This window comes from Paramormyrops kingsleyae, chromosome 14 (genome assembly GCF_048594095.1).
Source record: "Paramormyrops kingsleyae isolate MSU_618 chromosome 14, PKINGS_0.4, whole genome shotgun sequence".
NCBI classification, from domain to species: Eukaryota; Metazoa; Chordata; class Actinopteri; order Osteoglossiformes; family Mormyridae; genus Paramormyrops; species Paramormyrops kingsleyae.
In genome coordinates this window covers 3,338,265-3,355,021 of record NC_132810.1, presented here as the reverse complement: position 1 = coordinate 3,355,021, position 16,757 = coordinate 3,338,265, and the positions used below count along the sequence as shown (strand labels likewise).

General features: G+C 41.8%; 1 protein-coding gene across 2 annotated transcripts; it reads right to left on the bottom strand.

Annotated features, from left to right (window-relative positions):
- Nucleotides 1-293: 293 nt before the first annotated feature.
- Nucleotides 294-16,628, bottom strand: vps39 (VPS39 subunit of HOPS complex). Of its 2 annotated transcripts, none has more exons than XM_023827467.2 (24): nt 15,988-16,628; nt 15,406-15,471; nt 15,141-15,205; nt 14,356-14,398; nt 14,159-14,253; nt 13,977-14,075; nt 13,794-13,886; nt 13,431-13,614; nt 11,916-12,036; nt 11,569-11,689; nt 9,825-9,954; nt 9,284-9,426; nt 9,054-9,194; nt 8,306-8,447; nt 6,741-6,827; nt 6,575-6,648; nt 6,240-6,456; nt 5,740-5,868; nt 5,490-5,592; nt 5,054-5,099; nt 4,783-4,932; nt 2,925-3,059; nt 2,428-2,519; nt 294-1,246 (listed from the first exon to the last, which is right to left on the bottom strand). In XM_023827467.2, the coding sequence occupies exons 1-24, from the start codon at nt 16,058-16,060 to the stop codon at nt 1,165-1,167; spliced, it is 2,631 nt and encodes an 876-aa protein (XP_023683235.1). In that variant the 5' UTR covers nt 16,061-16,628; the 3' UTR covers nt 294-1,164. The 2 variants fall into 2 exon arrangements, with proteins under 2 accessions (XP_023683235.1, XP_023683236.1); XM_023827468.2 differs by having other exon boundaries at nt 9,825-9,951.
- Nucleotides 16,629-16,757: the final 129 nt, after the last annotated feature.

The window sequence follows — 16,757 nt, the reverse complement described above, 5'->3', positions numbered from 1 at the left end:
GCCAATATTATTCTCACTATGATTTCAAGCTGTTCTCAGAATGTCGTGTTAGCATGTCCGTCTCTTTCTGTCATCATTGTGCAAACAGCTGCAGAGGAGTTTCCTCGAAAAGCTGCGACTGTCACTAACCCTGCTGCCAAAGCTGCTGCTGATGTTGAATTAATGTGACTATATCATCCATATCCTTATCTGTGCAAACTCAATATATCTCAGCTATAGTTTTTTTTTATCCAACAGAGGTAAAGTAATGCAAAGTTGAACACTTAATGCTTCCATTTCACCTTTTCTCATGATTCAACAGCAGACTCATGCATATTTTATTTTGAATGACTTTTGCAGAGATTAGTCTTTATACATCTTTATACATTAAAGCAACCTTAAAACACTAAATTCCAAACTTTCTACTTTATATACATGTTACATATCGGTGTATAAAGTTGTACCAGAAAACCATTTACATATGAACAAACACTGTATAATAGATGTTAAGTATCAGCCATTTTCTGACCAAAAAATATCCTTCAATACTGAAATCTTTCCAGTTTTAGCGCCACACATTAACTTCTTTTCCCACAGGATTATTTTTTCATGAGGCATCAAGCCCAATTTGAATAATTCCCTCCCTTAAATTTACTACAGGCAAATTAACACAGAATTCTAAAAGAGTTTAAAAGTTAAGTTGTAAGTACCATACTGTGGATGTTTCATTGTCGAGTTGTAATGGGACCTTAAAACCCCATTACAGTCTGAAAAACCGTCAAAACACACAAGACAACCACATTTGTAGTTTAGTTTAAAAAAAAAAAAAGCAATATTAAAGCGGCAATAACAAAATAAAGGCCATTAATGCTTTGTGTTCTCCAGTTGGGCTCTATACGGGAGAGAAAAAAAATCCAACTCTCACTCTTCCTTCTTTTGGCAAAAAGTAAAGAAGAGCCCCATAAACTGCAGTCCGTGTCCATCTGTGTCCGGTCTCCATCCCCAGTGAGACTCCAGAAAAGGTTAAGTATGCTCTTATAGTTTAGCATGGAGGATGGCATTGTGTCTACCGTCCACAACGTCAGCTCATAAATGCTGCAGAGCTCCAGTTTAGGTTGGACTCTACGAGGCGGTTGGTCCATGTCTTTGTTGGTGTACAGTAGGTAGACTTGGGACAGGTGAGGTTTACATTTCTGCTGGACATGAATTGCGATCCTTACAACAGAAGTAATGCACTACAACCCCGTTGGGATATCTGGCAAACGCGCTGAGATAGAGAGAGAGACAGAGAGAGAGAGTCATAAAAATACCAGTGCTCATCTCTATAAAAATATTATCTGTAGCAATTTGACTTAATCAAAAACAGCAAATAAAGCTGTCATATTAAACAGTAAGCACAGAGAAAGAGAACGGTGTGCCAAAAAACATTACCGGAATTAAGTTTTTTTTTCCCCATGTAAGTGTCAGATTACTATAACTATTGGTAATCAATCAATACAGAAAGGAGCGTCAACGAGAGAGAAACATGGTATGTTTATCTGACACTGCATAGAGACATTAATTAAAACACGGTTAATCTCACTAATGCATTTTTTCAGCAACACAGCAGCGAGGTACACAAAAAAAAATTATTCATAACAGGATGATTCAGTAGAATAGAATAGTTAATACTTTACTAATCCCTGTGAGGAAATTCTCATATCACCGACCCCATCTGTCTCTCCATGAGACACACAGACACATGCACAATTGAGAGAAAGCTTGGGGGTCACAGTGCAGGGTCAGCTAGCTTGCAGCGCCCCCTGGGGCTGGGGGGGTCACAGTGCAGGGTCAGCTAGCTTGCAGCGCCCCCTGGGGCTGGGGGGTTCACAGTGCAGGGTCAGCTAGCATGATACCGCAGAAGCAGGGGGTTAAGGGCCTTGTTATAAGGTCCCATAGACATGTGGCTATTCTGCCGAGGCCAGGACTCGAACCTGGGACCTCCTGGTCACAGGCTTATCCACACAAGTTAGCATCTATTTTTTTTTTTTTTTTTTACATATTCTAAGCTGTTTTCATGGTTATGGGGTATAATACTTAAGGATCAATGAAAAGAACTTAAATGCAATCTGACTAGCTGTAATGCACAGGCATCTCTTGCCTTAAGCTTCCTGGGAAGGCGCCAGACTGACTCTGACGTTGTACTGTTGTTTTGTTTAGTTTTGTAACCAGTTTCCTTTTGCTTATGGTGTTTTACATATTTGCTGGCAGTATTTTCGTCTGCTGTTCATTTTTGGTTTAATAAAAATAGTCCAAACACTCTTTGCATAAATCCCTTCTATCCTGCTCCAGTTCCCACAGTTACCGTCTCCTATCCCATAATTAACACACTAGATGGTAAAATGCCCTCTGATGATCCAAGATGACCACGGAAACCTGGTCATTTTCCTTCCTTAGAGGACGGCTCACCTGTTCCCAATCTTCTTCTTACACACACGGCATGTCTTCTCCTCCGTAATGATACATTTCACCTGCTGGTGGAAGATTCGCTCTTCTTGAACCTAGTCAGAATAGGCAGTCCGATTGTCAGTCACTCATAGACACGACACAATTATATACAATCAGTACTCATTTAGAGACACCCTCTGTTGCCAACCATGCGCAAATACAATGGTAATAAAAAAAATAAATAAAAATTCTGATCAATGTGGGATTTACGACGAAATTTCGTACGCCTGATAACGTGCCGGAGTGAGAGAGATCTTTGAATGCAAAAAAATCATTGATAAAAATAATAGAGTATGGAAGGAGGAAAGTTTTAAGGACAACTGCGGTCACACCTAGGCTACCATGATTGTCACTTAGCGACTCTTTCGCTTAACGACCTGGTCGTAGGAACGGAACTAAATGAGGATGAAGTTGCTAAATGAGTTGCGGTCTACATGAACACAAACATGGAAACTCACCCGCAAGAACTCTGCTTGCAACAAGCTCTTCAGCACCTGGTCAAAACGCTTCTTCTGGGCCTTCTCTTCCAACACGCTCTCCAAGAACACGCGGATCTCATATATTTGCGTGTTGGCCGGAAGCAGATTTATTGCCTGATATATAATGAAGCAAAAGCGAGCAGCAGATAATTATACCTCATATCTGGCCATGTCTGTTCAATCAAAAAATGCTTCTCAGGCCACGTTCAAGTAGTCTCAACAAAAACTACACAATGTGCTTCACACAGCTAGAATCTCTGGAAGGGCTGCCATTCCAGAACTGCTCGTATCCAAGACCAATGAACAGAACCTGATGTAAGGGGCATGAAATCTAAACCCAAAGGCAACAGAACAACACAATGAGTCATCTTTCCCTCTTTTTCCTGCATCCGGATGGGTTTACATTCTGAAGAACCAAAAGAATGTTTTCAACCCACAATGTGCACTGCCAGTCGATAAACATGGTTGGAAATCTGAAATGGTATATCCAGGCATAACAGTGGAGTCATTTCATCCAGATGATTGCTTTGAAGGGTCTTATGTTGAAGGGTTGTGATCTCATTTTACAGGATCAGGTCCACCCTATTGCGAATTCTTTCCTCACTATGCTACCATACAAAACAATGCCCCTATATACCATATTAAACTGAAGTTTATTCACAAACACCAAAATACAGCCAAATGCCAGACGGTCTCCTCAGTCACTAGAGCGAAACATTATAGAACATATATAGGAATTGTGGAGCACAGTTTGTGAGGTACCTTTCTACATCGTTTATCCCTTAAAAAAACTGAAGGCCTTTCTTCTTAAAGACTGGCCCCATATCCTTCTAGACACAGCTCAGGACTTGTATACAGAATTCAAAGGATCAAAGCTGGATGACTCCTTAAGTCCCTGATATTAATATATTTTTCAGTGTCTCTTATTTTGTCCATTGCACTGTAATTAGGAAGTAGAGGCTTCAACCATCTCTCTAAATGTTACGCTAAAAACAGAATGAATCATACATTCAATTATAAAGGCAATAATAAGAATCTTGTGAAATGGTAATTGTTTAATAGTTACTAAACAGCTCACCACTTTGGGAAAGTCACATGAAAAGCTCGCTAATGTATTTCCTGAAATGCACCCGCAGAGGTTATGACGAAGTAGCTTTGATAAAGAGACGTGAGAACAACAGTGACAACTGGTGGACCTCTGGAAAAATCTTAAATTGCACTGCTAAATCAATAAGGCACTATCACCTCATAGACAGAGAATCCAGAATTTCATTCAAAATGAAAATGGCAGTTATGCGGTGAAAACCAGTGAGTTTACTCCAAATGTTAAAAATCTGAATATGGAACATATTAAAAAAAAAAATTCTTACTTCACAGTACAATTGCCAAAAAATTCTCTTCCGTCAATCAAATTTAAATAGCCTGCTTATCTAATTTTAATGCCAATACATTCCTGGCTGTCAACCTTCGGTCGTAGATTTTGAAATGCTTTCCACGCGACCGAAACTGCGTTTCGAAAAGCTGTTATTGGTCTAAAATGAGGAAAACGTCCACAGCGAAACGTCCTGAGGCATTCCGATAAATTACCCGCTTAACATTCTCCAGACAGAACTGTGTATAAACTCTGCTAATGTACCTCTAAACACTTACTGCTGATCTGCAAGCGTAACAAAAAAAATATCACATGCAGACCAATTTCAGATGTCTGCCAATATCACTATCCAGTGCACAGCACTGAACGGCAAAAGCTCCAGGACACTACAGAGGCTGAATTTATAAAATCGAGCAGACAGCTACTGGCCATTTCCTGAATTGTGCTCTGCAGCTGGTTCCGTACCTTTGTTGTGTCCAGCTTGCTGTGATGCAGCTCTAGAACCTGTAGGGCAGCCTGCAGATTGGCCTGCGGCTCAGACAGTTCCATTTTGATGGGCCCCAGGCAGTGAACATCCGGAGGGGAAAGGTACATGCGCAAAAGTGACAAGTACACCTGCGAGTGCAGACAGAAACAGCACGCAGGGGGACAACAGTCACTAGCAGGCATTATATAAGGAGATTTAGGCCCAGACAGATCGATCCTAAATGGGTTATTAACATGAGGCTGCACTTACATCTTTGTTCCCATCAGTCATTCTGTCATAATATCTATGGCAGTATCTGGATAAAGAGAAGACATTATGTAAAACACCAAAAAGGATTTTGATAATTAAAATGAAATTCGAAACATAATTGTGTTTAATAATGAAATTCGAAACATTAATGATAAAACTGAAGGGTTCACTTTTTTTGGGGATGTCACTTCCAGGAAATAAGCAAAAACAAAATCGGGATACAGCTTCTGTTCACAAGGTTTTGAACGGCTGGACAAAATATTGTGATTTAGGAAGTGTCAAGACTATGTTCTTGGTGTCTTCGTGACACTATCGCATTTAGCAGGAAAGGTTTTGGTTGGCCAACTAGTTGAGCAGAGGCAGCAGCATCTGCAGAAGGTGAAAGGGCAGCGGCAGCCCGGGACAGAGCGGCACTGCGTGAGCAAGCAGCACTTACTCTTCTGCCATGCGCGTGTCCTTCAGAATGTGCACGTAGATGAACAAGGCCTGCTCGTGCTTTCCCATCCGACCCAGGAGGAGAGCTCGCTCCTCGAGAAGACCTGAGACAGCGACACGCACACGGAAAGGGCAAGGCTGTCAGTGTACCTGACCCTCACATACGCGTACCTAAGGCAGCCAGGATCCCACCGTTCAGTGCAGACACTGTACATTCAGTAGGATTACAAAGGCGCCACGCCTAGCCTTACCGTCAAACGGAAAGTCGCTAATGAGTCTCGCTGGCTCATAGCTAAAAGAAACCTCCAGGAAACTCAGGAGTTTGTTTCTGTACTCTCCCAGCTCTCCGTCCTCCTTCCCAGCAGCCACTGGGGGCACACCTGGTACAAGCAGAAAGGCATTACTAGCCAGAAAGTTACCCTAATCGGGTAATGGGGCAGTAGTGGCCTAATGGTTAGGGAAAGCTGTGTGCTTGTGACTGGAAGGTTGCTGGTTCAAATCCCTGACCAGCAAGGTACCACTGAGGTACCCTGAGCAAGGTACTGCTCCCTGGGCATTGAATTAGCTGCCCCCTGCTATGTGACATATGGGTTAAAGCAGGGAACACATTTCTATGTGGTGTGTCAAAAATGATAACTAATCACTTTCATTCATTCATAACAGTCCAACTCCACTGGTTCTCCATTATTCTGGGCATAACTCATCCCTATTAAAGAGATAAACCCAAATTATAATATGGATTATTGCTCACCTTCAGGGAGAGAGCAGAGGTACTCCTTCATCAGCCCCTGCACCTTCTCTAGGTACAGCTGGATGAGAACATTGTGAAACTCTGGGTCCGTTTCATCCCACACATGGATGATGTGCTCCAGGTATGGTATGGTTAGCTCCTTGAATCCCTCCTTCAGGAAGTTTAACACCTTATCCCTGGGCAGGGTCTCAACCTCTGTAAGATCCTCAGTGAAGATCTGTCTCACACACACACACACACACACACACACACAAGTATTTCAGCTATAGTCTTTCCAGCTTCCTTCAGCGTAGGTATCACAGCAGGTACATATACCCCTCAACTTGGCCTCTTACCTTCAAGCCGTCCTCTGGGCAGATCTTTAGAACCCAGGGAGAAAACTCAAAGATGATTCCCAAGTTTTCCGTCCCTGAAAAGGTAATACACCTCAAGCACTTGACACTGAAAGAGTGAACGACTGAAATCAGGATCTCTGGTGTACAGAGGATGCGTGGGGCTAACCCAGTCTCTGGAGGTACTGCACTGTGCGCTCATAGCCCTTCAGTGGGGAGTTCGCCTTCGTAGACTGATCCAGTAACACCTGCAGCGCTATAAACAAACAGGAAGCAATATGGTGTAAACATGGAAGAATGACATATAAAGGAATTCCAATACACGTCGACTAACTGGAAGATAGATAATCTTTTGCTTATAGCTGATGGGAGGCAGAACACTGCAAACTGGATTAAACGGATCCATAATGTCTGCTTACTAGCTATGAACCTCGCGGTAATAAAGCACAGCTTTAGGCAAAAATTTACCGTTCTCATTAGCGTCAGCTGAGTGGATTTCAGAGTTAGAAAGCATTAGCTGTGCTACTGGAAGGGCACATAAGGGTGTTGTTTAAGCTGGATGCATTTCCTGGTTTTCTTTTTGGCTCGTTTCGTTATGCACGTGAGTTAGCTGGTCTTAAAGGGGTCTTGTTGCGCTTTATGTAATAAGGTTCTGTTTTATTTAAACCCTACGCCACTTCCTCGCCCAAACATGCCAAATTGGTTAGTTTGTCATTTTATCACTTTCAGGGATACTGCCAAGTCAATTTTAATGAGATATAATGTTACAAAATTAGCAGTATAGCAGAAGACAGAGGGGCTGCACACAGCAATTCACAGGTTGCTTCTGCAAAAACAACTTGATGATTAAAATGCATGGTAATTTGTTATAGCAGAGCCAGACATCAGTATACTGTATCTAACACACTATATCTAATCATTGTAAAATCACATTGTATAAACAACAGCCAGAAAAGGCTCAGAGAAGAGAGAACAGGATGCCGATGGCCATAAGAGGCCTTGAATTTTGGTGTAACTGAGAAAAAACATGGAAAAGCAACAACGCCCTTGTTCTATAGAGACATTGTCATGTGACAGCAAGGCGAGACTCTGCATGTGCCGTCTTGGGCTGTTCACTGTGATCATGTTACATTCACACCACGTTTCTGAAATTTCAAAATATATTCAGCCTAAATATTTCCATATAGCCATTTCGCTATATAGTGCACTACAAAGTATATAACACACCACAAACTGGACGTGCAGACAACGCAGAATAACATACCGATATACCATAAAGCAGACCATTAACCATACAAACAAGAAGTATTTGAATACAAATTTAAGCATATTTTCTTAGTTTCAAATACACAAATTCTCTGAAAAGACTGATGCTGACATTTCAATTTTAAATAATAATAATTTTAAATAAGTTACAAGGCTTATACATCCGTATTTCACTTTATCGCCATTCGGTTTAAGTTTCTGTTTGCAAATATTGCTAGTATACCAATACAGAGCATCTTGGAATGCAATTTCATTAATTCTCTATGGAGTGAACTACATGTATTCACTACATGTATTGCTGAACACGAGTAGAGCTGTTCATAGTGAGCGAGTGAAATGCTTCAAATACAGCCTTAGGCTTGCTGATACTTCTATGGCACTGCTCCAGCTCCCCCTGGTGTCTGGGGTCCGGTACTGCTACACCAGTAAACATCGTGCCAAAGTGTCCATCTCATTTTTCATACTGACCTTTCTGATGCAGCCCCTTCTTTTCGTAAAGGATGATGAGCTCGCTGTACTTGTGGGCCTTCTTTAACACATACTCACACTCTTCGATATGACACTGGTTGTTTTCAAGGCGCAGCAGTGGGGACACGAGAGCAACGTTGGTCTGTCAGAAGAGGGGGATACAGATCAATAGTGAACACGCCCAACATGCCCAAAACTCAAACAGAATATTTCATTGCAGCAACGCAACACTAACGTGCACTACGGTTGCATTTTAAATGTGCTGTTCTTGACAATAGCTTTGTTCGGATGTTAATGGCCTAAAAAATAAAATAAAATCTGACCACAAATTTTAGATGCGACAAAACTGCACTAAAATAAATACCTGTATGACCTGGTGAGAAAGATTTCCTAGATCAGCTATGTTAAGTAAACAAACTAATGTGCATTTGCTAATTCAGAAATATAATGAGCTACGGATCAAGAAGAGCATAAACAGACAACCGTTATTGATATTACACATAGTAAGAGTTACAAGATTGACATAACCGGTACACAAGTACGCATCTGTGGTATAAAGGCTACAATGCGTGGTAATTTCTTGTCATAATAGCACATTTTTGCATAATACAAAAGTATGCATTTCTGCTATTATGAGAAGGAATTACCTCGCATTTTAACCTTTACTTGCACGGCAGTTATGTCAATCCCTGGTAGTAATTTAATGCTCCGACGGATTTAAAAGTGGGTGGGATGAGACAGGCCATACATGCAGGTAGCATTTGAGCAGCGTGGTGTCGATGATCTGCAGTAGCTTCTTGCGGCTCTTGATGGTGGGGGTCCCCTCCACCAGTGGAGACGGGGTAGACGGCTCAGAGTCGTTCAGCTGCTTCACCAGGTGGCTGCGTTTCTGCAATGCATTGCGGTGGCAGCGGTGAGCAGGCAGGTTATTTCCTTAACAGGCACAAGGGGGCGCCAGGTACTCAAACCTAAGCTCACCTGAGTTAAATAGTCAATCAGTGCCAGGTGGGCTTTCTCCAGCTCTGCACCAGACAGTGTGGGCAAAGGGTTGGGGTAGTGCAGCTGCTTCCGGTAGTCTGAAGGCAGGAGGTCGGGATAGAGCCCGATGACGTGGGTTGGATCTGGCGAAATAGCAAGAACACTTTTCATTAAACGTGAAGACACTGAAAAAAGCATAGATGGGGAAAATGCATGTAGGCCCAGTGGCAGAGTTGCTAGGGACATTTTTTAAATGGATGATTTTTGCTTATCACCATATTCTCTGACAACTTTAGACACTGTAGTGGTTCCACTATGCATGGAACCAAGATCATGCATCTTAGCTGTTCTAACGCCAGGCTAAACAGTTACTAAACATTTCGACCCAGTCTGTGTGCTTTATGTATTTATTTGGAGCCACGTGATTGGTTGTTTGGAGGTGCATTAACAAGGAGGTGCACCTGACCACTGAAACACACAAACGCAAGAAGACTGTCTGAAGTTAACACCACGGCAATAAGTAATCCTACTGAGTGCTAACCTGTACCCAGCTTGGCAAACACTTGCATGGAGTCATCAAATCGCTTCTGGCAGAAGAGGTTGAAAGCAAACAGGTTCTGGATGTGGTGGATCTGCTGCCTCTTATCACCGTCTGAATCATCTTTCATCTTCTAGGCAAAAATGGACATCAATCACACTACAGCACAAGAAACTTTCACAAGCAAGTCTCATGAACTGGTGCCCACTGACTGTTAAGACAGCGCTACGTGAAGCCCAGTGTAACACAAATAAGTTTCATGATGCGGCAATTTTTTTGTCTTTGTTGTATTTTCGGTTAAAAATGGATTTATATGATTTGTAAATCATTGCATTGTTTTTATTTACATTTCACACAGCGTGCCAACTTTTTTGGAAACAGGTTTCCAGAGGTGGAGATTTCAGGTCCAAAGAGTACAAATCCAGACCAGGATTTTGTTTCAACCAACCAGATGAGTCCTCTGTGACGGTGACTCTTTATGCTCAACTGGTTGGTTGAAACAAAATCCTGGTCTGGATTTGTACTCTTTGGACCTGAAATCGCCACCTCTGCAGGTTTGTAAGTCCTTCCAGGCTCACTGCTCTACACACTGCCACAGCCCAAGCAGCAGAGCACCAGCAGGGCTAAAATCAAACGAATGAATATCTCCCTCTGCTGGCAACTGGGAGCATGTAAGCCTGACAGGAAAGCAGAAATGGCTCTGAGCAGCCAAGTCAGCTTAGGTCCCAGAGTACGCAAGTTAAAGCTGCTCGATTATAGCAAAAGTCAAGATCACAATTGTTCTGGTCAATACTGAGATCACGATTATTTAACGTGATCACTCAGTGACTTTGGAAGCATCATGCATTTACTGAAATTTTTAAAAACTTGTCTTTTTAACAGTGTTTTTCCTTGAACTCTACATATAATTCAGCTGAGAAACAAATAAAAATGGGTTGGATTTATAGTCACTGGATTTATAACACAAGACAAAACGGGAGCTTCACTGCAAAACTAAATGCAGCACTATAATGTTTTTATCTCGATTATTTTGTTTTGAGAGTCGTTGGAAGCCAAAACCATAATTGAAATTAAAGCTGAATTAATTGCCCAGCTCTAACATAAGCCCTCCCTCCATATCGGAACGATAATTACTCACAAAATAAATTTTATTGTTTTGTTACAATTCTGTTAAAACACTACACTATTTGGATTATAACTCCTTGCATGACAAACACAAGCATATAAGGTCTATTAGCAGGGATACAAATAAGTGGAACATATTCACCTTTAAAAGCGATACGTGCAGCAATTGACTGTTGTAACAGCAGAAATGCGTGCATATGTGCATCTACGCTGATATGACAAGAAATTTTCGTGCATCTTAAATTTTATATGTTAAGTTATACTTCGTTTGTGGTATAAGGGTTAAAATGCATGGTAATTTGCTACATAAAATCACAAATTTTTAAATAAAAAATTCATAAATTGTTACAAATTTGTACATAAAATATGCACGCATTTGTGCTGTTATAACAATCGACTGCCACACGTATCGCTTTTAAAAGGTGCTTGAGTACCAGGTATGTGTATCCCTGTCTATAAGACTTCTACTAAATGAACTAGGTGCCTTAATTTAAGGAGCTACTCAGGAGCTACCATGTGAACAGCTCTGCTCGTGTTCAGCAATCCCATCTGAAACACGCCTGCCAGCCCCAGCCCTCCCACCACCTCTGTAACACTCAGAACCCTGCGATTCGATTCTCACCGCCAGCTGCAGAGCCAGTTCAAACTGTTTGTCCGGCAGGAGCTGCCTAATCTGGGTTGCTATAGATACGGGCACGAGGCGCCACACAAAATGGTTGCTGGCCACATACACTATATTGGGTCTGGGAAAGAGAAAGGGTGATGGGGAAAGAAAGAGGAAAAAGTGAAGCATTGGAAGTTTGGTGATTTTCACATACGATCTTATTTCATTGTAATTGTGGACCGATGGGGTCTAATGGCGACTAATTCGGCAATATCGCCAACGTCCGACGCATTTTTAATTAACCGATTAGAGAAAGCAAAGGACTTCGGTGATGTTCCCTTTCCGTCCTCCGCGCCGGTGCTTACCCTGCAGACGTGATGAAGCGGGGCCTCTGCAGCTCCACGCTCTGCACCAGCAGTCGCGGCTCGAAGGTGCGGATCTCCACGTAGCGCGGGAGCACCGCGATGATGTAGGGCGGCTGGTGCTCTGCAGGAAGGCAGACGAGAACGTCGCTAGGAGCAATTCCAAGCACATGGGCCAACGTATTCCGATTCCCCTAAATTCTGGGATTTTTAGAAACAGCTTTCAGGGGTATTGTGAAATACATACATACATGCATACCTCTATAGCACCAACATCAATAAATAAATAAAATATTCCCCTGCAGAGCTCCTTTTGTGACTTGAACTACAGAAGTAGGAAGTCAAAAGATGGTGAAAGCAACTGGACCAAACATAGACTGACTGAGGGAGCGAAAGTTCAGCCCATACATAAATCATGACCTCATGGAACAGTAACGTGACACTAAGGGGATCTCAGTTCAGGGGGGCAGCCAGCGCCACTGACTTCCAAATCGGAAAGATGAAGCTGATGACCAGCATTGTAGATTTGCCCTATATAGGGTCAAGCTGTGTGTACACAAACAAAAGAGAATGTAAAAAATCCAAGATCTCAGCTTCAAGCTTTCATTTCCCATCAGTTCACTTTTCAAATCCGTAATCAAGTTTAAAAGGAAGCAGTTGATGGTCTGGATATGGTTGCATTTCCCATTATGAAAACAGACATAACTTATTCTATGACGGTAAGGATATTATTAAGGATTTTTCCTTCCTGACTGACATCTATATGACAAACAGCCAATAGTTTCAGCTGGTCACAATTTCATTGCAAGCGTGATGAGGGAGAGAGACAGAAAGTAGCTCTTCCTACTCAAGTTTAACCCAAAAATGTCATTTTGGATGAATGTTCGGAATATGGAGAAATGTTTAATACAGTGTCCCCTTCACATCTGCAAGAGTTACATTCTGAAGGTCCCTGTGAATGGGAAAATTTGCAAATAATTCATGGGCCCTAATCTCAACCCATAACAGTCTGCTATCCTGAACGGACATAAAAAGTCAATTTATTACCAATTTCTAAACAAACAGTACTGCATGGTACACTTTGCATATTAAATTTCCTTGTCATTTCTTATCTAGACATTTATACATTCCACAGGCCATCTAAGTTACGCCCCCACATGTACAAAGGCACTGCTGTATGCACTGGGAGCACTGTTGTATGCACTGGGAGCACTGCTGTATGCACTGGGAGCACTGCTGTATGCACTGGGAGCATGACGTTTTGGGCGCATTATTAAAAATTCAAAAAAGCACTGAAAAGTTTAAATGTTACGGCGAGAAATGCTTGGCTTCACTCATCGACTGCAAGCTTCAGCAAGCTGCAAAAACATTCACATTTAAGTTTTCACGACCAACTAGTGAACAACCAAAACGAGGGATGTCAAGTAATGTGAAGGGGTTACTGTACAGTGTAATGTTATACATGTGTGACAAATAATGTGACAACACTAGTACCAGAGCTTATAGGAAACATTTTACCCATTGCAATGGGGATGTCCGTCCAGTTGAGGGCGCACTTCTGAGTACAAACACCTTCCTCATTCAGAACCACTGTGAGGTCATCCTGACCCACTGCAACTTTTCCATCAGCCAATGGAGCTACAAGGGGTTCCAGCTGCTTTCCAGTAGGGAAGAGCTCCTTAATTGAGCCACGCGCATCCACCTGCACAAAGTATAGGAGAGATGCATACCACAGTTTTGTAAAATCCCTGAAATGAAATAATTATTCTCACTTTTTAAATCAACAATCATTTCTGGAAACTTGAAATACCACAATTAGCTAATGCTCATTAAGGTTTTAAAACGTACTGCCTATAAATAAGTAGTAATTACGTAACTCACCCTTATCAAATAATAGTCTCGTTTGAATCCCACACAAATGGAGTTCTCACACCAAGCCATAGACTTTGGAATGTCCGGTGCTGCAAAATCTCCCTGCACAGAGAAGACAGTAAACCCTGAATTGAGCCCCACTGGCCAGAAACAGTTGACAAGCATCTTGACAGCAAACGTGTTCTGCCTGACCTGCAGCTCGTGGAACTCCCGATCCTTCCAGAAATACAACTGAAGCTTCTTCTTGACCGCCACACACATCCGTAACGTGGCTTCTCCGCTGTCAGAATGCTGCAGTGACACATAAAGAAACCTTGAGTCTTCCCTCCTGCTTCTGTCATCATAACCACTGCAGGTCCTGCCACTGTGCACACCTGCAGGTCACAGGCAAACAGCGTCGCCCCCCTGGCCTTCGGCACCGCAGTGATCTGCTGAAACGTCAGGAGGTCGTGCACGTGGATGTTGTTCTCTGTCGGAGTAGAGAGAGAACTGCGATTCAGACTCATATTCTACACCATATATTGGGATGAGCATCATTTAAAAAGTTAAAGACGTTGAAGCTGTTACCTACCCAGAAGACTAACCAATATCTTATACTGTGACACCACAAAGAGCTAAAAGAGAGATGGAGAGGCAGGGATCACAATTCTGGAGACTGAGAAGGCCACAGAAACCAGCTAACTATTATCAGCAGCATTTCAAATCAGCCTTTGCTTCAAAACCTCGCATGTGACATCATGGTTAATTTTTTAAAAATTATTTTCATACTAAGTTATTGAAAATGGCATTGATATCGGTCTTCCAAGCATTTAATCCATTATAGAGCACAAGGTAGCTGCACATCTTGGATGGGATGTTAGGGCAAACCGTGGTGCTTTATGTGTAATTTAGGGAAAGCAAATTTGCATAATTGCATTTATGTGTACTCCAGGAAAAAAGAAAAAAACCAATACGCAAACTGCACAGGCAGGCGTGTCACAATATGCCTCATTAATATTTTGTGTATACTACTAATCTGCTTATCAAATCATGGGCTTAAGTACTGGCCTCGGATAGATTTTGCTGGGTGTAAATGCGCTGTTATGCCCGTTATTTACTTGCTTCAACTATTTCATAATCATTTTCTTTATACTCATCCAAAGATAATCAAAAGTTATTAGTTAAAAGCTATTGAAATCTACGTCATAAAATGCAGTCTATTGTTTTATTAATAAAGTTCTAAAATTTGTTTATGTTCATCTCCATTCAAACAATTAAACAATTAATTAATTTTCTTACTAATGAAACACAAACGTCACACATGCAAATGGTCATCATGCTATAATACAGGGTGTAAGCTTATATGCACAAATATACCTGCTGAATTTTCTTAGAGAAATTCTTGTTGGATTTCTCCAATGTCACTTCAAATCTATTAGTTCCTGTGTAAGACGAAGAACGGAGGACAACTGAACATGTTGGCATTCAAGCACCAAAACCCAGAAACATGTATACTTGTATAGACTTAATAAGTTTAAAACCACAGAACACAGAAATGAGTCAAACCACAATCAATGGCCCATTCCTTATTTTCTAGCAGTTTCTACGTACATTTTAGTCAACTGTGATGTAGTTCCTTTACCTGCATCCTTTTTGATGCGATACAGTAGCAAATGGCCTGGTTTGGTCCCTACAAGAAGCCAGTCCTCTGAAAACACAAAAAAGGCGTGCGTTCATTTTCAAAGCAAAACAAATCAAGAAGCAAAACAAGCCATTTCAAATAGACCTACATAAAATGCATGAAAGACAACATGTCCTCAGTGGATTGATGACTAAACAGAACGGATTTAATATGAACACCAGAATGCCTCAGGCTGAATTCCTTATGTACATATTTACCCACTTCAGTTACTCAGGTTATAATAATAATAATTATATGGTCCGCATGTGCTGTCAAGGATGAATCACTACCGCTTGGCCAGAATCACGAGAAGTTACTCATATTGCTACCAAGTCACGTAGTTTTTAAACTGCTCTAAACAAGACTGAGTTTGAAAGTACAACTTTAACAAGTTAACACGTTTTAACTCAATACGACATGCTTTGCTTCTTTTCTTACCATGCATTTCAAACAAGAAAATTACATTTAGAAAAATCGACTCCTGATGACGCCAGAAGACTTTAATCGGAGGCCTGTCAGGAAAGCAGGAAAACTCAAACTCACCCCAGGCCGCCAAACAGTCGATCTGAAGAGGCAGCTTCTCCAGGATCGGCACCGGCTCGTAGGCTTCGTGCATTGCGGCGGTCTGCTTATCTGCCTAACTTAGGCAACTATCAGATAAACTACACCGGCTGCCCAAGTACAAATCCCACAAAAAAATACAGGATAAAAAATATACAGACAGAGAAGAGAACTAGTGTAACAGCTTGGCTGGTTAGCACCTCCAATCCAGCTTCACTGCTCCATGGATCCGCATTTTTAGGAAAAAATAATCCTGATTTACAGTCTGCCTGCGTCTTGAGTAAGGATCAGATATTAGGCATATATGTGCAATAATCGCAGACTCCATGAAAGAAAAAGGACGTCAAGAAGGCTGCACGATTCACCTGCGTCAACAAACGCTACTTCGGACCGCAGCTAGTTGCTTGCATCCCTTTGAAAAGTGACATGCTTGGTGCGTGAAAACAAAAGAAATCGTCAGCACATATCCTTTATAAAACACAAAAACAGTTCACGTTTGGTAAACAAAAAGGCTCTTTATCCCCGCAGTGCTCGTCGCATTCACTTCCCGTAGCTGAAGTTCCTTCTTTGAAAACGCCAGTGACAGAGGAATCGGTGACACGCACGTGACTCTAGACAGTGCATCACGTGGGCACGAATTACAGCGTGACGTTGCAAAAATGCCCTCAATGGCTGTTCTCAGATCAGTTTTACGCCAGATTGGCTCATTTGTATGCGTTCGGTTTGTCCGAGCCTATTTGCTGCTTCATGGA

Bases quoted from the DNA above. Each gene is read 5' to 3' on its own strand.
- vps39 (XM_023827467.2), bottom strand. From the start codon at position 16,060: ATGCACGAAGCCTACGAGCCGGTGCCGATCCTGGAGAAGCTGCCTCTT. The intron at 9,195-9,283 runs GTGAGCTTAGGT...AATGCATTGCAG, and splicing joins TGATTGACTATTTAACTCAG to AAACGCAGCCACCTGGTGAA. The intron at 6,649-6,740 runs GTTAGCCCCACG...TTACCTTTTCAG, and splicing joins GCAGTACCTCCAGAGACTGG to GGACGGAAAACTTGGGAATC.